The 25,301-nt window shown below is 41.3% G+C and overlaps 2 protein-coding genes across 5 annotated transcripts in view; one reads left to right on the top strand and one right to left on the bottom strand.

Annotated features, from left to right (window-relative positions):
- LOC110063500 (polycystin family receptor for egg jelly-like) overlaps positions 1–18,976 on the top strand; it is a 32,003-nt gene extending 13,027 nt beyond the window's left edge. For all 3 annotated transcript variants that reach the window (XM_089290618.1, XM_089290616.1, XM_089290617.1), the window contains 17 exons: positions 90–3,571; positions 4,084–4,190; positions 4,701–4,756; positions 5,267–5,409; positions 5,618–6,380; positions 6,686–7,085; positions 7,421–7,618; positions 8,380–8,556; positions 8,838–8,963; positions 9,577–9,774; positions 10,314–10,565; positions 10,776–11,045; positions 11,602–12,045; positions 12,509–12,745; positions 13,390–14,826; positions 15,578–15,746; positions 16,020–18,976. In XM_089290618.1, coding sequence (XP_089146744.1) covers positions 103–3,571; positions 4,084–4,190; positions 4,701–4,756; positions 5,267–5,409; positions 5,618–6,380; positions 6,686–7,085; positions 7,421–7,618; positions 8,380–8,556; positions 8,838–8,963; positions 9,577–9,774; positions 10,314–10,565; positions 10,776–11,045; positions 11,602–12,045; positions 12,509–12,745; positions 13,390–14,826; positions 15,578–15,746; positions 16,020–18,028 — 10,455 coding nt within the window. In that variant the 5' untranslated portion in view covers positions 90–102 and the 3' untranslated portion in view covers positions 18,029–18,976. The remainder of the gene's footprint in view (positions 1–89; positions 3,572–4,083; positions 4,191–4,700; positions 4,757–5,266; positions 5,410–5,617; positions 6,381–6,685; positions 7,086–7,420; positions 7,619–8,379; positions 8,557–8,837; positions 8,964–9,576; positions 9,775–10,313; positions 10,566–10,775; positions 11,046–11,601; positions 12,046–12,508; positions 12,746–13,389; positions 14,827–15,577; positions 15,747–16,019) is intronic.
- The window catches only part of LOC110063501 (tRNA-dihydrouridine(16/17) synthase [NAD(P)(+)]-like), a 55,766-nt gene continuing 49,338 nt past the window's right edge, over positions 18,874–25,301 (bottom strand). For both annotated transcript variants that reach the window (XM_089290619.1, XM_020770496.2), the window contains exons 8-13: positions 23,111–23,207; positions 22,428–22,498; positions 21,609–21,733; positions 20,725–20,768; positions 20,173–20,248; positions 18,874–19,500 (exon numbers count right to left, since the gene is read on the bottom strand). In XM_089290619.1, the coding sequence (XP_089146745.1) occupies positions 19,382–19,500; positions 20,173–20,248; positions 20,725–20,768; positions 21,609–21,733; positions 22,428–22,498; positions 23,111–23,207 (532 nt within the window). In that variant the 3' untranslated portion in view covers positions 18,874–19,381. The remainder of the gene's footprint in view (positions 19,501–20,172; positions 20,249–20,724; positions 20,769–21,608; positions 21,734–22,427; positions 22,499–23,110; positions 23,208–25,301) is intronic.

The following is a 25,301-nucleotide window of genomic DNA, read 5'->3' as shown; positions in this document are numbered from 1 at the left end:
GCTCGAGAATCATCATCCGAGAGTTGACAATGTCTAAAACAGTTTAGCTGTCTTAAAAAGTACATATACGTTCTCTTGCTTTTTTGCAGAAGCTTGTTATCAATGTATTTGCTTCCATTCAGAGCAATGGGGCGCTTCAGATCAAGGCCAGCACAGTTTGTCAGTGTGGTAATTTTCCTGTTAGCACGGTTTCAGCAGTTCTCAACACAAACAACAGAAGGCCCGACAACCTTGGGTGGAGCTCAAGTGAATTCAACAGGACAGCCGACAACTTTAGCTTCACAAAATCTAGAATCCAGTCTACAGCCAAATGCAACTGAGCAACCCACAACTTCGGCGCTACAAAACAGTTCCACTGTACAGCCAAACGCAACTGTACAGCCCACAACTTTGGCACCACAAAGCAGTTCCACTGCACAGACAAATGCAAGTGAACAACCCACAACATCGGCACTACAAAACAGTTCCAGTGTACAGCCAAATACAACTGAACAACCCACAACTTTGGCACCACAAAGCAGTTCCAATGTACAGCCAAATGCAACTGTACAACCCACAACATTGGCACCAGAAAGTACATTCAATGTACAGCCAAATGCAACTGTAGCACCAACAACTTTGGCACTACAAAACAGTTCCACTGTACAGCCAAATGCAACTGAACAACCCACAACTTTGGCACCAAAAATTACTTCCAATTTACAGCCAAATGCAACCTTAGCACCGACAACTTTGGCACCACAAAACACTTCCACTGTACAGCCAAATGCAACTGTAGAAACCACAACTTCGGCACCCGAAAGCAGTTCCAATGTACAGCCAAATGCAACAGAACAACCCACAACTTTGGCACCACAAGGCACATCCAATGTACAGCCCAATGCAACTGTAGCACCTACAACTTTGACACCGCAAAATACTTCCTCGGTACAGCCAAATACAACTGAACAACCCACAACTTTGGCACCGGAAAGTACTTCCAATGTACAGCCAAATGCAACTTTAGCACCGACAACTTCGGCACCGGAAACTACTTCCAGTGTACAGCCAAATGCAACTTTAGCACCGACAACTTTGGCACCACAAAACAGTTCCAATGTACAGCAAAATGCAACTGAACAACCCACAACTTTGGCACCACAAGGCACATCCAATGTACAGCCAAATGCAACTTTGGCACCTACAACTTTGACACCGCAAAATACTTCCTCTGTACAGCCAAATACAACTGAACAACCCACAACTTTGGCACCGGAAAGTACTTCCAATGTACAGCCAAATGCAACTTTAACACTGACAACTTTGGCACCGGAAGCTACTTCCAATGTACAGCCAAATGCAACTTTAGCACCGACAACTTTGGCACCACAAAACAGTTCCAATGTACAGCAAAATGCAACTGAACAACCCACAACTTTGGCACCACAAGGCACATCCAATGTACAGCCAAATGCAACTTTGGCACCTACAACTTTGACACCGCAAAATACTTCCTCTGTACAGCCAAATACAACTGAACAACCCACAACTTTGGCACCGGAAAGTACTTCCAATGTACAGCCAAATGCAACTTTAGCACCGACACCTTTGGCACCACAAAACAGTTCCAATGTACAGCCAAATGCAACGTTAGCACCTACAACTTTGGCACCGCAAAACAGTTCTACGGTACAGCCAAATGCAACTGAACAACCCACAACTTTGGCACCACAAAGCAGTTCCAATGTACAGCCAAATGCAACGTTAGCACCTACAACTTTGGCACCGCAAAACAGTTCTACGGTACAGCCAAATGCAACTGAACAACCCACAACTTTGGTACCACAAAGCAGTTCCAACGTACAGCCGAATACAACTTTAGCACCTACAACTTTGGCACCGCAAAACAGTTCCTCTGTACAGCCAAATACAACTGAACAACCCACAACTTTGGCACCACAAAACAGTTCCAATGTACAGCCAAATGCAACTGTACAACCCACAACATTGGCACCAGAAAGTACATTCAATGTACAGCCAAATGCAACTTTAGCACCAACAACTTTGGCACTACAAAACAGTTCCACTGTACAGCCAAATGCAACTGAACAACCCACAACTTTGGCACCAAAAATTACTTCCAATTTACAGCCAAATGCAACCTTAGCACCGACAACTTTGGCACCACAAAACACTTCCACTGTACAGCCAAATGCAACTGTAGAAACCACAACTTCGGCACCCGAAAGCAGTTCCAATGTACAGCCAAATGCAACAGAACAACCCACAACTTTGGCACCACAAGGCACATCCAATGTACAGCCCAATGCAACTGTAGCACCTACAACTTTGACACCGCAAAATACTTCCTCGGTACAGCCAAATACAACTGAACAACCCACAACTTTGGCACCGGAAAGTACTTCCAATGTACAGCCAAATGCAACTTTAGCACCGACAACTTTGGCACCGGAAACTACTTCCAGTGTACAGCCAAATGCAACTTTAGCACCGACAACTTTGGCACCACAAAACAGTTCCAATGTACAGCAAAATGCAACTGAACAACCCACAACTTTGGCACCACAAGGCACATCCAATGTACAGCCAAATGCAACTTTGGCACCTACAACTTTGACACCGCAAAATACTTCCTCTGTACAGCCAAATACAACTGAACAACCCACAACCTTGGCACCGGAAAGTACTTCCAATGTACAGCCAAATGCAACTTTAGCACTGACATCTTTGGCACCACAAAACAGTTCCAATGTACAGCCAAATGCAACTTTAGCACCGACACCTTTGGCACCACAAAACAGTTCCAATGTACAGCCAAATGCAACGTTAGCACCTACAACTTTGGCACCGCAAAACAGTTCCACGGTACAGCCAAATGCAACTGAACAACCCACAACTTTGGCACCACAAAGCAGTTCCAATGTACAGCCAAATGCAACGTTAGCACCTACAACTTTGGCACCGCAAAACAGTTCTACGGTACAGCCAAATGCAACTGAACAACCCACAACTTTGGCACCACAAAACAGTTCCAATGTACAGCCGAATACAACTTTAGCACCTACAACTTTGGCACCGCAAAACAGTTCCTCTGTACAGCCAAATGCAACTGAACAACCCACAACTTTGGCACCGGAAAGCAGTTCCAACGTACAGCCGAATACAACTTTAGCACCTACAACTTTGGCACCACAAAACAGTTCCTCTGTACAGCCAAATACAACTGAACAACCCACAACTTTGGCACCACAAAGCAGTTCCAATGTACAGCCAAATGCAACTTTAGCACCGACAACTTTGGCACCACAAAACAGTTCCACGGTACAGCCAAATTCAACTGAACGACCCACAACTTTGGCACCAGAAAGTACTTCCAATTTACAGCCAAATGCAACTTTAGCACCGACAACCTTGGCACCACAAAATAGGTCCTCTGTACAACCAAATGCAACTGTGGCACCAGCAACTCTGGCACCACAAAACAGCTCTACTCCACAACCAATAACAAATGCACCTCCAAATATTTCAACTCAACAGCCAACAGTTATTACATTGGCACCCTCAAATACAGGTATCATTTTCCCGTTTTTCTATTCAAAAGTATCATAATATACGAAAACTCTGTCCGTAGGCGAATATTTCCACATTATCTACTTGTAGCTAATTGAGGTTGTCCTAAACTCTCTAACAAATGTTTCCGTAACGATAAAAGCAAATCATTGAGTCAATGTGCAAGTGATAAGTAAGATTATCATTCCACAGGAAAGGTCCGCCGATATCCACCGGTTTCACTGAGTAAAGCACACCGCGAGCTGACATGAATAGGACCAGAGGAGGTGATGTGAAGGGCCCTGTCTGGTCCCGCACTCATCACTAAGTCATTTCGTGCGCAGACAGAACATTAAGCAAAACAATATATTTTCAAAACTATCCAGCAAAGTGAAGTTCAATGAAGACGATTCAGACCGCTCTCTGTCCGTACACATCTCCTTGAGCAAATATATTTTTGTACTGCCCGTCATATCATGTGTTATGTGTCGGAGTGCTACTTGACTAATGAATGTGTTTATTTTGTTTTCACAGCAACTATACGAGTTGTCTTTTTGAGAAAAAACCTTCAGTTTGACTTTAATCTTCTAAACAGCTCCTCTGCAGCTTATCAAAGTTTTGAGACTTTCATCAAGTCTCAGGTAAATATATCCTTTAATTGTCTTCCAAACTGGTGCAGAGAGTACATTATTGATATATAGCTAGATTGGCTCACACAGTTCACTTAAGATTGTTAATGACTGCCACTTAGTGAGAATACTCTGTTTATAAAATACTCTCAACTGTGATACAGGAAAGTAATTGATAACTTTGATTTAAACTATTTGCCGGTGGTTGAGGGTTTTTTATGTGCGGATTTGTTCTTCGGGGGAGGGGGGAAGGCATTAGGAAGGAGGTGTTGATTCCTTTCCCCTCTTGTTAAATTATCATTTGACCTATTGCGTCATCCAGATCTTGTGCTCATTCTTTACAGCTCGATCGAATTCAAGTTTGTTTGTAACTTAATGATCTCAATGTATGGTGTGTTATTCATTGCATGTGGCCCAATAAACGGAGCTCAGGCAAAGCAGATTCGCCCGCAATGCCGAGGGAGGAAAAGAGAAATACTATGGTTAGTCATGAAATAACCGCATTTGTTACCTTTTTTGTAGTTTCTGTCCCATCTTAGCTCAAAGGGTGTCACAGAAGTGAAAGTTCTATTCATGAGGTAAGTGCATATATGTGAATCGGTATATCAGATCAATGAAATAACTGAACAGTTTAGAGTATACACCCACTTACGGTTTTCCTACATATTTCTTACTTTACTGACGGCAAATACAATATAAGCATGATTCTCGTAATAAATGTACGTTACTTCGAATATGGTCGAATTTTCGAATTTGAACAATTGACTGTTACATGATATATAACCAAACATCGTGGGACTTACAGGCTAGCTTGGGTGTCAGTTCGCTAGGTGAAAATGGAGATCGGCACTTATCAAAGTGACAAAAACACTGCTTAAACAATTTCGTAGAAGCTACAGGATTTTAAAACACTGCCGTTTTAGCTTCACCCAGCCAATATGGTGTTAAAGGGCCTAGGGCCCCAATAGCCCCATTGAACTCATTTCTACTTCTGTGTCAGACATAAGGCCGCGTTTCTCCGCCGTCAAAGGCTATATCAACCAAAATGATGAATAATAATTAATAAATGTCATGCTTTCCCTATGCAGACCAGGAAGTGTGGAAGTAACTTCGGCCTTAACTGTACCCAATCAAAATGACATAGCGGGCGTTCAACAAGCATTGGGCATCTATAACAAATCGGGAATTATAGGGAACATGTCTTGGATTGGTCGTTACTGGGGACCTGAAGGTAAGTTACCTTGTTCCGTCTTTTTATACAAGGCAAATTTTCTTCGTTGACAATTTCATTGCCTCTCACAGAAGCCTTAAAAGTTATTGTCAAATCGTTACTGAGTCACAATGTCGATCTCATCGTCTTTGTCGTCGTCAAACTTGGTATTATTATTGTTGTTGTTTGCTGTTAAAGCATTATAAAAATTCTTTCCTGTAATTTTCAGACGAGTCCTGTCAGCCTCCAGTTATCAGTATACTGAATCTCGCCGAATGGGGTGAAAAGCAGTCCAGTATTTCCATCTTTCGTTCAAAAGATTTCATTGTACAAACTCTCGTGTCAAAACCCAACTGTAACTCTTCACAGACGCTTTTGTTTAAATGGTATTTGGTCAAATATAGCGAGAATGCGGGCGGCAACACTATCATAGAAAGAAGAACCCTACTGGACACAAAGAGCAACGAATGGAATTTGCCGAAACGACAGCTTGATTACGGCCGATATTTTGTGGATTTCAGAGTGGCTATTGCAAGTAGCCCCCTGGTAACGAGTAGCACTCTTGGATTTTTCACGATCACGAAATCTCCACTAATAGCCGACATATTGGGAGGTAACAAAGTAACACGAGGAAAAGGCAGTGTGATTACCTTAGACGGTTCGGCCTCTAGTGATCCTGATGTGGGGCCCGGTAACCACTCTTCGATGCAGTTTACGTGGTTGTGCAAGAAACAGCAAGAGCACTTTCCTGGTGGCTCTTTATCTTCACTTCCGGTTGTTACCCTGTTGCCGGGTCCAGGAAGAGGCGGTTGTTTTGGGACAGGTGTTGGAAAACTAAACTCTAGTGCAAAAGTAGTGCAATTAGACACAAGCCAAATGGTTGTGGGTGAATCTTATGACGTTAAACTTGTTGTGAAAAAGGACGACAGAGAAGACGACTTCGTGCAAGAAATTGAGATTGTCAGCGGTAATCCACCAGAAGTGACCATGAGGTAAATAACAATCTGAATGGGCTTTCACTTTCACTTTGTTAATATGATCGTTGCGCATGCGTTAAAGAAATGAAGGATGGCACGCCTTCACCTTATCTCATTACTTTAAGAAAGTCAGAATAAAAAGCGCAAAGGCCCAGTTCGCTGTATAAGACATGCCTGCAGGGAATCATGGCAGCTGTATTCATCTTCCTGGACTGGATATTTCTTTTGAGCAATACAACTACCATGATTCCCCGCAGGCCTGTCTCATAGAGGGAATTGGCCATTATGAGCAACTTTTAATGATTATTTTTCTCTTCGAGATGTCTTATCAACTGTGACAAGATCGCGAGTGTCTCAACACGGATCAGTGTCACAACCACCTGCACCGGGCTGGCATGTAAAGCGGCAAAATATCAATGGCAGCTTTTAACTGTTAACTCGATCGGCGACGAGCTCAGCGAAATATCTCTGACTCGAGACATGACAGAAACGGCCCTGGACCTTCCTGGTATAATCATCAAAGGAAACCAGCTCGCTCCACTTGACCCAAATTTGTTTTATCGATTGAAAGTTAGCGTCTCACAAGATGTCGGACCATCAGGAAATGCAGCTTACCAATTCAGAATGAACGCTTCACCCAGGCATGGACGCTGCACTGTGACACCCACTAATGGAGAGGCTTTGAAAACAGAGTTCGTCTTCATATGTGAAGATTGGAAAGTAAGAATGATTTTAAACTCTTCATAATTAATTGGCTTCCCACGTGACCTGATCCCCTCTTAGACTGCTGAGTTGGGTGTGTTACCTCGAAGGAATGGCTTAAGCTGAGAAAACAGTCTGATGAAAATGGGCGTCGTTGGGTTTCTGTCTCATCGAGCAAGACCTACGAGCCAACCTCGTTCCCAGGGCCTCTCATCTTCCCTCTCATCTTCCCAGACCCTGGGAACGAGGTTGCCTACAAGCCTGCCTAAATAGTAGACATCTGCATACAGGCTGCTAGACCAAGCGCTAATGAATTACATTTGTATCATACCTCGCCTCATTTCTCTCTACAGGACTCAGACACACCGCTGACTTATGAGTTTCATTACAAAACTGACAATGGCTTGTACACCGTGGTTTCGTACGGATCTGAGGATCACGTGACCACAGTACTTCCCCCAGGAAAGAAAGAGGACGACTATGAAATCGCCTTCGAGATAACGGTGTCTGACAGCTTGTCGGCAGCCAATAACAGTTGCCTCAAAATAAAGGTGGGTACAAGAGCTTGTCGTGGGGGCGTGGTGGCCTCATGGTTAGTGTACTCGATTCCGGATCGAGAGGTCCGAGTTCGAGCCCTGGCCGGGGGATGTGTTCTTGGGTAAGACACTTAACTCTCACAGTGCCTCTCTCCGCCCGGGTATACAAATGGGTATCATGGAATTTAATGCTGGGGGTAACCCTGCGATGGACTAGCATCCCATCCAGCTGGGAGTAGAAATACTCCTATTCGCTTCATGCGACTGAAAGATAAACGCCGGGCTGATGGTCCACTTGGCTCATATGCAGTTTCACCTTAAAAGAGCTTGTCACAGCTGGGTATGATGATGGCTTTTGACTGAACGTGGTCACCGAGGGAAACGACCCTCGCCTGTGGCTCGTGTTCACATTTTAGGTTTTTTCTCATGGCCATGCAAATACGGTCGCCACCGTTTTCAACCAGTTCTTTTAACTCTCCAGCTGATCTTTCAGTTCAAATCATGGCACAGTCATGAGCCAGCATCATAGCTTAGAGGTCTGTATGTTTGATATGGCGAGATGTGTTTAGTCTGTCCACAGACTCACTATTTAATCTTGAGTTCGTCGAGATTGCACTCCAAATATTAACCGCGGAGGATATGACCGAGCCAAAATACAAAGGGGTGGGACTGGGGACACTTTCGCGCTCTGCACTCCCTCGCGCTCTCGAAGAAAAATAATTCCAAAAAAACTGTTTGTGGACAGACTGAGATGTGTAATATCATTACGTTCTCAGGTCACTCCTACCCCTAACGAGGATACCAGCGACTTGACAGAACTCACAGTCGGTAACAACAGTCAGTTTAACCAACTCGTGCAATCTGGGGATGTCAGAGGTGCGACACAGCTCGCGAATGCAGTGCTTCAGACCGCAAACCAGTTAAATTCAACTGCTACTCGGGATAAGATAGAGGTACGTGACAACATAACTCCAAAACATTCGTAAAAGCACCTGACACTAATATGATAAGCAGAATAGGACTGAAACCCATTCCACCTACCTTCGTCTCTGGCGAAAAGCGCGAACACGTTTTAACTGTCTCTTGATTGATAATATTAGAAAAGGAATTAATGCGCAGAATGGTATGGCCACCAAAAAGTGCTTTTTGGAGAATCAGTTAAATATTCTCTTATCCTCTACATCCTTTAAAATGTTCTTTAAAAAAAACTGAGCCAGTTATTTCATTTTTACAGATCAAAGATTCCGTTGTAAAGAGTGTTTCCGATATAGAAGTACGTAATTTACAATCCTTAACTCAAGTGACGTCAGTGATAGCACGAGCAACACTGGAACCCAGTGAAGTGACATTTGACACACAGGTAAGCATGACTCCGCACATGACGGTCACGTGTTCAACGCCAATAGTTTCGTGCTCTGCCTATCACACATTATTACCTGTTGTAATAATAATAATAATAATAATAATATAACACTTTTGTGGCACACAACACTTGTTCGTGGCGCTTTACAAAAATTTCTTTAAAAAAAACTTTCTAACCCTAAGGATGATTTGGCATTTAGCACATCAATTCTGTTAATTAGACCGCCATTAACAATGCAAACCTTTTAGAAAAGATAAGTTGTATTATTACACGCACAGACGTTTAATAAAGGGCTGTAGGTGTTATACCAGTTCTTGATTGCAGTACCGAGCAGTGACTTTTGAATCTGATGTTTCCTTACAATATCTATAGAAGCAGACAGGCAAAGCGAAGAATAGAAAAAAACAACCCTCTGGGGAAACTGTCCTGATCTATCACTAAATTTCCAACATGAACATGACACGATATATATTGCAATTAGCAAGGAGAAATTATCTGTTCGAAGATTGGGATTGTTGGGATTGGGATTGTTGGGATTTATATCAGCAGGTATCAAATCTGTATCTGGTCCATGTCAACTCGATTTAAATTAACTGTATTCTTTTATTAGAACCTTGCTCTTCAAACTCTTACATCTATGACGTCACTTCTACAAAGCAAGACGAAAGAAGATTATGCTTCTGAATCCGTCCTAGTTGAGCAAGGCGGAGAGAACCTGGTACTGAGTCTCGGTAACCTCCTGAACTCTGCCGCGGAGAAAGCGAGTGTGATTAGTAAGACAAAGGAAACTGTGGAAAAACGAACTAAGGTAAATACCTCATGTAGTAACCAACTATATTTCTCTCGAATGTAAATGTTTTGCAAGTGTTTTTCTCTAGCATCGAGAAGGAAAATTTGCGTAGTAGGAATAACAGATCTAACGTTGAAATCAAATTGTAAAGTTTGATGGTTGTGGGGTTTCGGGTCTTTTCTTCGGAGTCCAGTGTAGTCTCCGGAAGAGATAGAAATATCCCGATATCTTTAGAAAAATAAATTCTGTTTCTACAGGTTTATGCAGAACAATTCAAATAAATGTAAATAAAAATTTTCAAGGTTGTCCATATCGTAATCCTCTTTTTGTTCTCGCCCTCAGTAGTCATCTGAGCTAGGTGATCCTCACTTCCTTAGTGGTCGGGTCATTTCTTGAACACTGCATTACATTTGTGGTTAAAATAGAATAGATTGCCCGTCTAAGCTTTGGCAGAAGTCAGAAGTGCACAGCTACTGATTTGCTCGTAAAACGTTCCCTAATATCTCATGATGTGACAACTTGCAGAATTACAAAACAACTGACATTTCGCCTTGCAGAGCGAGAACATATCCAGAGATACTGAAAAACTCATCGACGACGTTGGTACAGCTCTATTATCCAAAATGATGGTGGATCAAGACCCTCGTCTTGTTCATACAAAGTCTATGAACATGGAGCTTAACAGACTGAGCCGCCGCTCTCTGGACTCCAACACCAACTTCACAAAAGATGATTTAGCAGGTTTTAGATTCCCCTTTAGCGCCATAACTGATGACAAAGCAGAAAATGCGAAGTTCATTGACAGTGTGGTAAGTTTCCATTCCTGCTGTACAATAGTGTTACAGTATTTCTACGCTGTCTAAATAGGCTATGAGGTCCTCTAACGTATTCGCTCCCCAATACTGGGTATCTTTGTAATCAATGCTTATATAAACGCATGAGCTTTGCAGAATTGTTCAAATGTGAACGGCAATTGAAGTGCTGTAAAATTTTAAGTTGCATTTTATGTTTTCTATCAGATGACTACGAACAGCTTCAATCCTTTCACATGGGACAGCAGCTCCGCCCTTGTGAAGTCTCATGTCCTGAGCTTGAACATCAAAGATCATGAAGGAAAACCGTTAACAGTCAAAGATAGCAAGGAGAATATAGAGATTAAGATTCCACGTGAAGTAAAAATACCGCCAGAGGAGAGCGTGTCTTACTTTGTTAAACCCAGCACTGAAGGAAAGATGCAATACCACGAAATGGACTTGCCGCGCACGGAGGGTAACGCTGTAAGACTTAGAGTGAGTATGATGGCCTTAACATAGGGATCGTTCAGTGGGGTGGAGGTAGAAGGCGCGGAGCATGAGCTCTAATGATTAGTTGCCTGAACACAGAATCGAGACGCCCAGGGTCAAGCACTGATCAGAGGCAGGAGTCTTTACTCTCGCAGAACCTCTTTCTACCTTGGAGTATAAACGGGTGTCAACAAATAGTTGAGAAGCTGGATAACACGTATATGTTCCTAGCATCTCCTAGTCACTCAATGAGTTTTCGATGCTAAAAAATGGTGAATCACCAGTCTTTGAGAAAAGGAAAATAAATTCGAAAAAACTTTCCGCCTTTTACATTCTTGAACCCGGCGAAACACTGTTTCCTCTTCGTCTTCTTTGGGGCACCACGTCTCAACGCTATAAAATTTATCACAAGATATGTTTATTGATAAATGTTCACAGTCCTTTTGAATTCCAGTTACCGATATTGTTTTAAGTTGTTATTTCATTTGTTTTGAGGATATTTTGCGACACAATCGCGTCCCTCTGGATAAGTCACTAACCTTGTCACAAATCTCTTTATCAGATCAAGCCAAATGGAACCACCGTGTTAAGAGTATTTGTGCGATATGGTCAGCGGCCAACTGTCACAGAATATGACGCAACTAAGAAAATCCCGGATGAGTCGTGCTCTCTGACGTCCCAGAATTCCCATGGTAATTGCAACGGAGAAGCTTACGATATGGTCCTGTTACACGAGGTGATAAGCAGACCGGGTCCCTACTTTATTGGAATCCTTTACGAAGAAAATAACGAAGGACCCCAGAGGCGCAAGAAACGATCTTGTTTCGGACAGGGTCGACAGAAGAGATCATGTGTGCGGTTCAAGGATCCTCCAAAACCAGAGAACATAACGGTGAAGCCAGTGTTTAACTCAAGGACAGACAGGAATTACACGATGAGCATCCAAGAAGAAGCATGCCTGTTTTGGGACAGCAGTGAAGAGCGCTGGCTATCGAGAGGATGTAGAGTAAGCCATTCATTGGAGAAAAAGTTCTTCTTTTCTGTTCCATGTTATGTCAAGAAAACGCGCAAATTATGAGCCCGTATTGTGCCAGGCGGTGTTTGAGACGGTTCACGTGATTTGCACGGTAGAGTCGTATTTTAGTTTCGTCATTCGCACGCGCCTTATGCGATTAGTATGATATTTCCGGATGATGCAGGATGTATCACAAAAGCTAGAAGTCCCCCCAAAAATGACATAATAGTAGAATAAAACATCCCGTATGTCCTTATGCGTATGTGTAACATACATTACGCGCGGACATTTCATTCACTGCTCCTATTTTAACGAGGCCCTTCGGCGCTCGGAAAAATAGTACGCAACTAGTGAAATATCCACGCGTTTTATAAGTTAAACCATCAAATAAGGTGTATGTACATTTAAATATTCAAAATCTTGATACAAATTATAAATTTCTTCCTTTCAAAAGGTTGGACAAAGATCTGATTTAGCTTCCCTGCATTGCCTGTGTAACCACCTGACATCATTTGGCGGAGGAGTCCTGGTGATGCCGAACACGCTGGACTTCGATGTCGTGTTCAAGGAGTTTAAGCGACTGGGCGAAACTGGCAATGTGGCCGTCCTTAGCGCTATAATAGTTGCGCTGTTGTTGTATTTACTGGTGGTGATATTTGGAAGGAGAGCAGACAAACGAGATAAAGCGAAGGTAAAAAGCAGGGATTTCTTCTTTTCCGTGGAAACTAGTCGTTTAATTGTTAAGAAAGGTCGCAAAGTCGCGGGGAATGATGGAACTTCTAAATTGTTTTAAAATGAAAAAAAAAAAACAAAGTATAATAATACACCAAAAAGACGTTTAACCATAATTAGGAGGATTGAGAACAACGGACGTCTAGCGAGAAGAATATGAAAAGTTTGGGCTAAAAATAACTTTACGTTTTTTTTTCGTCGCGCTATCTAACGTTACGTTATGTTATGTTACTTTACTCTATCTTACATCCAGTTACAGTACCTCACGGTGACCAAACTACAATCAGCAATGTTTTACTTTATAGTTTTTCCTGATTCAGGCTGCTTGTCTTTTTTGTTGCTATTTATCTAGCCGGTAATAGATACAAAATTACATCAAAGTTAAGACGCATGGCCACAAACAACTAATCCTTTCAAGGGTGGAATATTTGTCGAGGCTTGACTTAATGAAGTACCCCATGCCCATAAACCCAACCTAGTTTATGTAGTTTCAGCTTCAACTGAAAACTGAAACTAAGCATATTAGAGAAAATATCATTTAAGTAGCAGCGATTATGTTTCCCAACAGTTTGCCTCGTAATATGTTTTGTTCCGTTTCTTTAGACCGGTCCAGCTTTTCATATACCGCTATCTGAAGAGACAAGTTTCGAGTACGAACTGACAGTGGTGACAGGGGTGTGGAGGGGCTCTGGGACGGATGCCAATGTCGTCATCGTCATTCACGGAAGCGAGGCAGAAAGTCAACCCATAATACTCAACAAGAACATGATCACCTCAAGAACAGTCCTGGCACGTGGAAACGAAGATGCGTTCGTGATTCATCTGCCCATGTCATTGGGCGAAGTCCAGTACATACATGTCAGACACGATAATTCAGGGAAAAATCCTTCGTGGTATTTCAGCCATGCAACCATTAGCGATCGTCAAATTGGGAAAACATGGACATTTCTGAGTAATACTTGGTTTGCATTGGAAAAAGGCGACGGGAAAATAGACAGACTTGTATTTCCTATTTCATCTCTGGAAACGAAAACGTTGAAATATTCGCTGAATTCTAAAGGCTCTAAGAGCTTTTCCGAAGGCCACCTGTGGCTCTCTGTTGTTACTAAACCGCCTTGGAGTAAATTCACCCGAGTACAAAGAGCCACTTGTTGCCTTAGTTTATTGATATCCGCCATGTTGGCTAATGCCCTGTTTTACAGGACAGACAAGGTAGCCGATCCTACCATTCAGATTGGCCCGTTGAAGTTCAGTTGGAGGCAAATCGTGGTTGGAATCGAGAGTGCCTTGATAGTGACTCCAATAAACTTGCTGATCATGGCCTTATTCAAGAATAGTTCTGAAAAACCTTCAAGTAAAGTCGACGCGAGAGAGAGAGAAAATAATCCTGCTTGTTTGCAACGTAAAAGCACGCATTCTCGTTTAAGCTGCGCGGAGAATGATAACGAAGTTGTTGAAGCATCAAACGAAAAGAGCTTGATCTGGACGAGAACGCTTCGACGACTGCGCGCCGGAACCAAAAAGGACGTCATGTTACCCCACTATTGTGTATACATTGCCTGGTTTCTAAGCTTTGCTACGGTTTCTGTTTCTGGAACATTTACATTTTTCTTCAGTTTGCAGTGGGGAAAAGAAATCTCCAACCAATGGCTATCCTCCATGCTGGTGTCCTTTACAGAGGACCTGTTTGTTCTACAACCGATCAAGATAGTCCTTTTAATTGTTCTAACGGCGTGTTTCTTTAGCAAAAATGATTCTAAAGTCGTTAATCATCACTTGAAGACTGAACAACAAATACCTTTCGAAAACAAAGAAGGTAACCACGCTGCGAGTGTCGAAGTTGAGATCCTAAATGAAGACGAATTAAACAACGCAAGGGAATACCGCGTGAAAGAGGCAAAGATGTACTCCTTTGGCAGAGAGCTGGTTGGCTATCTTCTGTTTCTCACATTATTGACGATTGTATGCTACGGTAATAGAAGTTATCATGGATATCTCATGACCAAGAATATTAAAGATACCTTCAGCAACTTTTCTTTGGTAAGAATCAGGTTTTAGTTAAGCGTATATATTGTTACCCCAAGGTCTACGTACAAAAATGATGCGAAAAGAATATTCTTTTTCTCGATGAATCAGGTTTTTTGCAGGAATATTCTTCTCTGTTACACGGCAAAGTATTTTTCAGACAAATTCCAAGCTTTCTGATTGGGTCTTTCTTGGTCGGGCAAAAACATATCGTGCGAAACCCCGTCCTCTCTGGCTAGCCTGACACATTTCAGTTCCTCTGAAACAAAGAAATCCCGCGTACTTTACAAAGTGTTTAATTCACGTTTGTGCTACACGCATTCGCTCTCCACTCGTAAAGAAACTAGTACATGCTGGCACTTCCGATTCCATCCAATATTTCTTACAATTTTTGGCGCCTTTCACGCGAAAATCCAAGTAAGGTATCATATAAATGTCGGACACGAATACCTTAGGAAATGTTCCCCTTTCGTAAATAGGCTATTCCGAGTTGCGTTTTGCCTCTGTGTCAAAACGAGTCTTCGGGTGAATCCGTTCATTTGGAAATGTATACCCCTACAGGTTTATTTTCATGCAAATCAAACTCATTTTCAAATGAAAGGTTTTGCATGAGTACTCGTTTTGAAACAGAGGCTTAAGGTAATTCAGAAATGGCTCATAAACGTCGTGAAACAAAACTTTTCTTACTATCAAGATCCACTTGTGTTATGTCAAGACATTTTTATGCGTATATGATATATAATCTATGGCTATTGTTCCTTTCCAGGCAAAAGATCCAAGGTATTTTTGGAAGTGGCTGGATGGTCAGTTTGTGAATGGTATTTACGCTACGGAGTGGTATAACAAAGAGAAAGTAAAAGAACAAGAATACATCGATAACAAAATGTCCATTCTCCTCGGAATGCCTCGCTTGAGACAACTAAGAATTCAGAAAAGTAAGTTTAAAATTTGACAGAGAGTATATTTCTACAGATCTTGAAACAAGCAAATTAGACTCGCTGAGAGAGAGATGTGGAAGCTATCACCGAGTCTTTCACATCTCCACTTCTAATGTCATGTCAGACCTCAAAGACTGGAAATGTAGGAACACTTTCGACTGACAGCTAAATATGGTGACACTGAGAAAAAAGAAACCCTTCCAAATTACGGAAAGTCTTCCCAAACGTATGCGAAATAAATAATATTCTTGCTTATTCTTTCTGTTTTAGATTCTTGTATTGTCCCAGAAGAGGCTCAAAACGTAATAAAGCACTGTAATGACTTCTACAGCTTCGATGAAGAGGACAGAACACATTTAAACCTTCCAGGCTGGCAGCCATTCACGGGCTCCGATGAATGGGCCAATGTTTCTGACCTATGCCCGGCACCATGGCGATACGCGCCAAGTGAGAGTCTCCAGGAGTCACCGAGCTGGGGTCTCTTCCATGTTTATGCTGGAGGTGGCTATGTTGCAAATTTAGGATACACAAACGACACTGCCAGAGCAGTTATTTCCAATTTGCACAAATTCGGTTGGATCGACCGCGAAACCCGCGCAATCTTGCTTCAATTCAGTATTTATAATCCCAACACAGGCTACCTCAGTATTGCAACGTACCATTTTGAGATCTTGCCGACTGGTTATGGCAATCCTTTCCCGACGATCGACACGTTGCTGCTTACAAGCACTCAAACTGGTTTTTACCAGTTTTACCTCATTTGTCAGTTGCTGTTTATCATCATGGTATTTCTCTTTGTTCTGAAAGAGGTCTACAATATCTATCGAAAGAGATGCGCCTATTTTCGAGACGTCTGGAACTGGGTTGAAATTTTACAAATAATTTTTTCCTTTCTAGTGGTGGTCTTCTATGTCATAAAATCGAAAATGGTTCTCAACAGCGCTATAAAGGTGAAAGAAAACCCATTTGTTTCTGTGAGCTTTGGAGAGGCCATCTCTTGGCACCACGCAGAGACTGCTGTTTTAGCCATAGCAGTTTTCATTGTAACTGTGAAGCTACTGCGCATGATCCGTTTCAACCCTCATATCAGTATAATGATGTCATCATTTCGTGTGTCTAGAAGTTTACTTTTCTCCTATTCGATTATTTTTATCATCATTTTCCTATCGTACGCTCAGTTTGGTTTACTGGCGTTTGGTAGTGACATTCAACGCTATTCCACATTTCAGCGCATGCTGTACTCAGAGTTTCTCATGTGTCTTGGCGGGAAAATGGGTTTGGTCGAATTGAAAAGAGCAAACCGCGTTCTTGGGCCTCTGTTTGGGTTTTCGTTTAATATGCTGATGGCCTTTATATTTCTTAACTTTTTTGTCGCAATTTTGAATGATTCTTACGAGGACGTAAAAGACAACACAGACAAACAATCAAAAGAATTTGAGATGGCCGATTTTATTCTCGATAGACTAACTGAACTTCTGGGATTCAAAAACAGAAGCCAACGTGAAAGAAATGATAATGTAAGTGACATTCATTCGGGTGAAGCCAGTGGTGAAGATCCGGGTTTGCTTGAACAGAGAGGATCTAACACAAGGGACAAAGTTAGCTTTCCAACTTTAGCGATCTATTCTAACAGACTTCGCCGTATAGCAAGACGAAGACAACTACAAAACTCAAAATTACGGCGGAAAAACAAAACCGAAAGGAACACGCAGAAAGTTGGGTTTGACGAGGAGAAACTTGCTGGCGCAGAATCGTCTAATGAAAATCTCCAAAAAGAGAACTTGGTCGTACCAAGTATGGTTGATTTATACTTTTTAGTCCAAGAGCAAGCGTTTGACAGAATAGAAGACTTGACTAGAAAAATTGTAACGGACGACGTACGTCAAGATGTTGAACTTCTGTCGTTGATTCGGTTTTTACAGCGCAGAAAAGACAGCCAGGCTTTAGATCTTAGTCCAGAAACAAGTTTCACCTTGGACGATTCAGAAACAATTTCCACCTTGGACGAAATCGAAATAGCTTCTTCCATGTCAGCCTCCCCATGCTTATCAATTAGACTCATCGACTTGGAGAGAAGCAGTGTTGAACTGGGAGATTATTCTGACAGTGAAACACCCAAACTTCTTCGAAGTAGGACGTCATCGCATCCGTTACCGCCGCACTTAAGAGGTAAAGAGCTTCGGGAACAGCTTCGGTCAACTTTAACAAGGAAAAAGACTCAATCTGCTAAACGACCGGCTCCTGACCAACCTCTCTTCAAGTACTACTCGTTCTTATAATTTCATAGCGACAGATTCTTGGACAACACGTGACATCTTATCAGAAGTGACACACGCTAGCTTCTATAGCTATGGAGTCGTCTATTACCCAGGGTCTGCGGGTTCCTCAGACAAAGTCCAGCTGTGGCCCTGGGAACGAGATTGTCGATTGAGCTTGTCGTCACCAGGATACCTCACTTGCTTGGCAACACCTATGCCTGCGGGCTCAGTCAACTTAACATGTGACTTGTTCTCCACAGTGTAAAGTTGAATCTTTCCATACTACCTAACCTTACAATACAATCTTAATAAGGAACTATTCCATCAACTAAAATCCTGGTTAATTAATTTTATATCCTCAAATATAATGACAGCCATTGGGTCATGCCTTCGTGCGAAACCATTCATACGAAAATGTGCCCCCCTACAGGTTTATTTGTATGCAAACCAAACTCATTTTCGTATGAAAGGTTAAATTTTGCACAAGGACTCGCTTTGAAACAGAAATGGCCCATTCCCACAGGTTTTCATATAGATTGCAGTTTTTCACTCATTTCGAGTGAGTTTCAAATTTAGTTACTGTGGAAGAACCGTCGTTTGAGTGTTGTATGAAGCATGTATCAGGTGTCCTGAGCAGCGCCAAGAACTGCCAACGGAAAAAAAACGCAACTGGTCTCAATGAAACACTCGCCTATTTTCACTACCAATAAATTATCAAGCATTCCGGTTATAAGAACTCAGAAATGTCTCTCTTAACGAAACGAGCGTGGATACTAGTAACAGACAACTTGTGATAACCTCGTGATAGAATTTCATGGCATAACCACTAGGTTTAAAATCTGTTCTTTTTCGGATCATCTCACCACTTTATTCTAAGAATATTTTAAATTTAATCTTCTCGTAATTAGCTAACTAATCAAACAAATAAAATACACAAATGGAATTACTTCTCCGCGAACAGCAATAAAACGTCATTCTTTTCGTAATAAAAAGCTTGTCCCGCAGCCCTACATCACAACTCCCTCGTTCCCAATTCACTTGAGGACGATATGTTCAAATCCGCGACTTGTATCACGCGACCGTGTCAGGATTGTGGCATGCGAGAATTATCCCGTTCCTGGATCTACCCCCGCCCCCACACAAGAGATCTTGGAACCAGATTACATCACGACTTCAACTGTGTGGTAAGAAGAATGTTTGTCGGCAGAACTGAATCGAAAGACCATGGTACAGATTTCACTAGTATTGAGAATCCGTCACCGCGACCAAGGTAATTGCATTCTGAGGTCGCCGGGCTTAGAAGTGGACAAAAGCATCAAGTTTGTACATTCGACTCCCAAACTCATCCAAGTTCTATCCCTCGTCTGTCGTCTGTCAACTCGGTAACTGTTCAGTTTCCACCGTTTTGTTAAGCTCTTTTTCAACAAGGTGATTATTAATTTCTTTCGGGGTTGAATCGTCTGCTTTTAAACGAGCTGCTTTGATTCGATGTCCTGAAAGAAAAATGTACATCAGGCAAACGGAGCAATGTATTATGTAGCTATTATGTACTAAGTAATGCTAGCGTAAAGTCCCGAAATTGACTGATAACTCCGAAATTGACATTTAAATGACTCTCTCATTACAAAGGCAATGTATAACTCCGTTTTGTGTATTCTTTTCAACAAGACTTGTGCCTTACTTCTCTAATATATTGAGAGAATTTTGATTCTAATCGCTTCACGTGGTTCACGTTCTATCTACATGTACCCTGAGGTACAGACCGCTCCCCCATCCCTCCCCGCCCCTCCCCCACCCCCCCCCCCCCCACTTAACGTAGGTATAGGCCAAGGCTGCTAAATCCTCACGTGACCAGGGTCGCCGGGTACTGTCTGAACTTCACACTCTATATACTCTGTTAAAGTAAATGTAGTTTTTGAAAGTAATTCTGTGTGTAGAAAAAGAGATACCTTGCCAGCAGCTGGTTTCATCTACGCAGATAGCAAGAAAGTAATAGAAAGTCACAAACTTTGTTGACCGATGGAAAAACCGTGTATGAACGAACACATCTCAAACATCGCTTTACCTTATCTTAAAATTGAACTTGATAATCCACAAGCATGAAATTATGATTAGTTTAATTAGCAATAACTTTTTAGGTCCGTTCTAATTATGTCAATAATTACCTCGACAGTCCAAGGCCTCGTCAATTGCCTTGATGCGACAACAAATACGACACAGATCGAATGAACATTTCATGCCCTGAAAGGAAAAGAGATAAAAATATTATATGAGTGTATTCTTGGTTTTCACTAACGCGACGTGATCGACGCCATGTTGCATGAAAATAACAAAAGATTTGCGATTGCATATCCAACATGTCCGCCACGCCACGCGATTGCCGGAAACACGAGACTCTTCCTCATTTTCTCTTGCTGAAAACCATCATCATTAGGCACGAGAACTATAGCAAGAGAAACTTCGAAATTCCAGAAAAAACATCAGCCATATTCTACATTATTCTGGCGCAAAATTCATTGAAAACTCGCGCTAAATTTATCTGAACAAAAAATTCATCGCGCTAAATTTATCTGAATTTACTGACTAAGATTCGCTTACACAGCTTAGCTCTTCGAGCCTTCACGGCTCTATTGCGAGCAGTGACGTCACCAACCAGCCAGCAAGGACTAGGTTCATGTAAGAGAGTATTTTAAACATGGTAGCACTGCGGTATCTACCTTAGGATTGACTGCACACTTTGCACAGATCGACCAAGTCCTTTCTGTGGAATAAAGGCACAGACACGTCATCAAATTATGCTCAAAATCATGTAAGGCCGCAGTGTGAGAGTAAATTGTTACATCCGCAAAACATAACAGGAATACAATGACCAAGCGTTAACAAAGCGAGTAGATAACCTAGACGAAGTTAAACCCACTGTTCAGAAAGGCCACGCCTAAACCAGCGTTCAACCAATGGCCATTTTACAGTTGTTTGCTCAGTGACCTGGCCTTCGAACGGCAGCGAGGCTGGAGGACATTGTTTTGATACAGACTTCACTGCTTTTGTTGTGTAAATGAAGTTGTTCTAATGCTAGCAAGTTGTATTTACATGACAAAAGCAGAGAGGTTTGAATCAAAGCAAGGTCACCTCCAGCCTCGCTGCCATTTAAAGGCCAGGACACCGAGCAGACAACTGTGAAATGGTCTCTTGCTATACTGCAGCGGCGTTCAGTCCTGATTGATAATCATCGAACATCACTCTGCTCAATCACAAAAAGCAAAGACAATCCGTTGAACCAATCAAAACCGCAGGCAAATACACGCAGCTGATGCAAAGCGTGGGAAAGCGCGTGAAAGCATGTGCAAGCGACTGCTTTCGGTTTCACTACACGAATTAAATTCGATAAACCACTCTATATGTAAACGCAGTCTACTTGAGCCAGAACTCGTCTACGCTAAAACCTATATACAATTTAACGTCCACCACAGAAGTGTGGATACAGTAAGTAGTGATCATGATCCTTCAGTCTCTTGATCTTGAGCACTACACTAAACATTAGCCACTGTACTGTGACTTCTACAAATACAACAGCTTGGTTACAACAAAACAGTTAAACTACCATTTCGCGCTTTCACTTTCTTTTTCTTCATGGCTTTCTTCATTTCTCTGGCTTTTGTAACCTCTTTGATTCTCTCTTCGTCTTCCTTCATCTGTTCCAGCGTTCTCTTTACTCCTGGATTCGATCTAAAGCAAACACACAAAAATGAGCGAAGGAGTCCCTGAAGAAACAATATACTGTCTTCCTGTCTCTCTGTTTCGAGTCTGATAATCCAGTTATTTGAAGCGGTCTGTAGAGACACCCCCTAAATTAAATTTCGAGTTAACGCTGATTCAGCTTCGAACATTATTCCCCAGACGTAGACTCATAACGATGAAAATACACAAGCAGACTCCTCCTAAAACGGACCAGATATAATTCGTGACAGAGGGAGTCACGCACTACGTTACATTCCTCTGTATCCGTTATATTTTAACTGTCATGCAACGCTTTAGGCGTAAGACGACTAATTGCAAAGAAGAACCCTGCTAAGCAATTTGACGAGCTTTAATGGTCGATTAACGATCATGGCTTTCTTGGAAAGTTTTAGTTAACACATGTTCTGTTCTTATCTCTGTTTTCGATTGAGTGAGGCTATGTAAACAAGGTTTCGTTGGCTTTATTGTGCGAAAGAAATATAAAATGGCCGGTTCTTGCTTTCGTGACATGATGTAAACAGCTTCAAAATACTTATGCCAATCCTAGCCGCTAGTGAGCAGAAGTCTTTTTTAAAATTTCCTGTGTTGTGTTTGCATTATGTAAACTGACGTAACGCTTACTCTCCTGGTACTGTGCATACAATAATCCCACGCACACCTGCCCGAAATTTAACATTCTTACCTTATGTATGGCTGACATCTCCAATAAGGAATAACTGTGGAGTCCGGTTCAACGTTTTCTTCGATATCTTTCTACAAGGAATACATACATACATAGCAAGAACTGTTAATTCTACACCTTTCGAATCGACTCTTTTGACTTATGAAATGATATATTAAATGTTTAGTCAAAGAACAGTAAATAAAGAAAAATAAGACGACACTAACACAAAAATCATTCCATGAAACGACTAAGTAACATTATCCTCTTATTTCTCTGCTTCGTTGAAAACGTGACAATCGAGCATTCTGTCTCTACAGTTTAGACGACAAGCAGTCTAAGGAACAGAGAACTACACGAGAAAAAAATACCTGCGGGAAACTGAAGACGAGACTCGCGTGTCTTGCATCTTCTGATCGCGCGGCTATTTTTTGCTCTCTCTCTTTTTTTTTTTCCACTTCTAGCACAATGATTTAAGGAAAAAGAGGGATGACATGTGGTACAATAGAGCGTCAAACTCATGTACCACCTTCGTTCTTTTCTACCTCTCTGTATCGACTGTTTTGCAATAAGATTGCTCCATTGCCCGTAAAGTATTTATTTACTGGGCATTACTTTTTAATAGAAGTTTTTTTTTTTGCCCTTTCTTCGCGCAGCACTTCAACTAACTGAACACATGTAGGAAGCTACCCATGCAAACAAACCTGAATTCTCTCTTTCAACGTCTGACATACTTCTTTCATTTTCTCGATTGACTTGGCTGTTCCCAGGATATCTCTCAGGTCTTTGTTTTTATCCAGACTACAAAAACAAAACAAACTTCGTGTTCATGCTGAAATATCTAACCCCCACCCCCCTCAACTTCCCCACCGTTTTTACAGCTTTTACAGCTTTTACAGCTTTTACACAGTACAATCATCACTGGTGATTAAGCCCTTTGGGGACTTCCTGTCAAGACCTTTTAGTGCGGAAATGCGGAAGCTTACAGGAACCAATTAGAGAAGGTTCTGAATGTACTTATCAAAGAAACCGAACGGACGTGTTGTTTGGAATGTTAAGAACCAGCAAAAAGCACGCAACATTTTAACTTCAAACACCGCAAACCTTTTACATGTGGCACACTAGACCCTTTTCAGGAATGGCTTCCAATTGAAAATTCCTTTGTATTCATTTAAATTAGCATCACTAAACTCGTCTGGAAGTAAAACTTCTCTTGAATTATCTACTCAAAAACGACGTTAAAGAGGCTAATTTTAATACTCACAAAAGAATTTATAATTGGCGGCTATTTACGAAAAGGGTCTATTCTTATTGTAATCTCCAAGACAGCAACATATTGAGCTAAAATATTAATGTCGCGTGTGGTAGACCAGACCTTTACACGAGCTGTGGCAAAGTTCAATTACCCTCTTTTTTGACAATGTTGTTTTTCCGGCCTAGGCTGAATATTCTTATTTTTCTGCCGATTTTAGGCTGAAAGTATTCTTGTAAATATTCTTAGATAATTTATAGCGTATGACATTTTCAGTAAATAAATGTATTGGAGTATTGTTTACACTCTTTTTTTAATAAGAATATTGTTTTTCCGGCCCAGGCTGAAAATATTCTTCTGAATACTCTTGGATTATAGGAACAAAAAGTGGACTATGTCGACAAAACTTCAAATTATCTGTTCTATCATCAGAAGTAATTTTCGAGCCGGACTGCAGTTAGTAAAGCCTACATAATAAAGGCATACATAATTTCTTGCAGTGATGTTATTCGATCGAACGTACAGCTAGCGTTGTTTTTGTTGTTTTTAGGCTGCTTTTGCCGTTTAGGGAAGGAATAATTTTTAAATATTTTAGCTAAAAACATATAACTGTATTGTATTTACTAATTTCAACACAAAAAATTATATTCTTTTCAAAATCTCAGGCTCGGGTTTATTCTTAGAATATTCTTAAAATTTCGCAAATTTCAGCCTCGATGTTCTTATAAAATATATTCTCATCGAAAAAAGAAGTTTACAGTTGTTTCACTCTATGGATGGCGTTGACGTAATTTTGGAACCGGAATACAGGCAATAAAGCCTGATGTAACACACATAACTTCTTGCAGAAATTTTATTAGCACCGAACATACGGCTGGTGCTTCTTTTGTTGCTTTTTGGCCAGTTTTGCCGTTTAGAGAAAGGAAGAATTTTATACGGTTTGGTTAAAAACACACAATTGTGTTATATATTCAAATTTTCAACCTACAAAATGGTGTTCTTTCAAGTTACAAAATGTCAGCCTCGATTTTATTCTCAACATTTCACACATTTCCTCCACGATATTCTTATAAAATATATTCATCTAAAAAAAGAGAGAATAATATAATATACAAAGGTTTCGAAAAGTTTTCAAATGTCTGTGACGCCATAATTCAGATATACTCCCATTCCATGCAACAATATTGCGTTAAGAAATGGTCTCGTGAAACCTACCATTGAGTTAAATTAACGTGCATCCAAATTCGTCGTTAAAATGGTTTGGTGTAATTAGTTCAAGGAATTGAAGCTGTCACATCTCAGCTGGAATAGAAAGTAGTTTCCTAATCATTTTTCAAAATGATTAATTCTAAATTCACCGACACTTTCAATACATGTCGGAGTGACAAGTGTAGTCAGTGTACACAGTCAACGTCAAAAACAGTTTACATTGATGTTTATTCAGCTTCTTCGTTGGAATAAACACGTGCAGATTTGAAACGGGTGCTTGAAAATTACCAGATTTAAACATTTTTTTTTTTAAACTCAAAACCCGGGGGGATCAAAAGGAACATGAAGTATTAATGCCATGGCTAATTAGAACATCTGCGTGAAATTAAATGCAACATCATGGCGAAAGTAAATCATCATCAATCGAATGTCAG

The sequence above is a fragment of the Orbicella faveolata genome, unplaced genomic scaffold, assembly GCF_042242905.1.
Source record: "Orbicella faveolata isolate gen_17 unplaced genomic scaffold, um_ofav_v1 contig_2, whole genome shotgun sequence".
In the NCBI taxonomy this organism is placed as follows: Eukaryota; Metazoa; Cnidaria; class Anthozoa; order Scleractinia; family Merulinidae; genus Orbicella; species Orbicella faveolata.
Note: the sequence above shows the minus strand (reverse complement) of the source record. Positions and strands in the feature narration are given on the sequence as shown.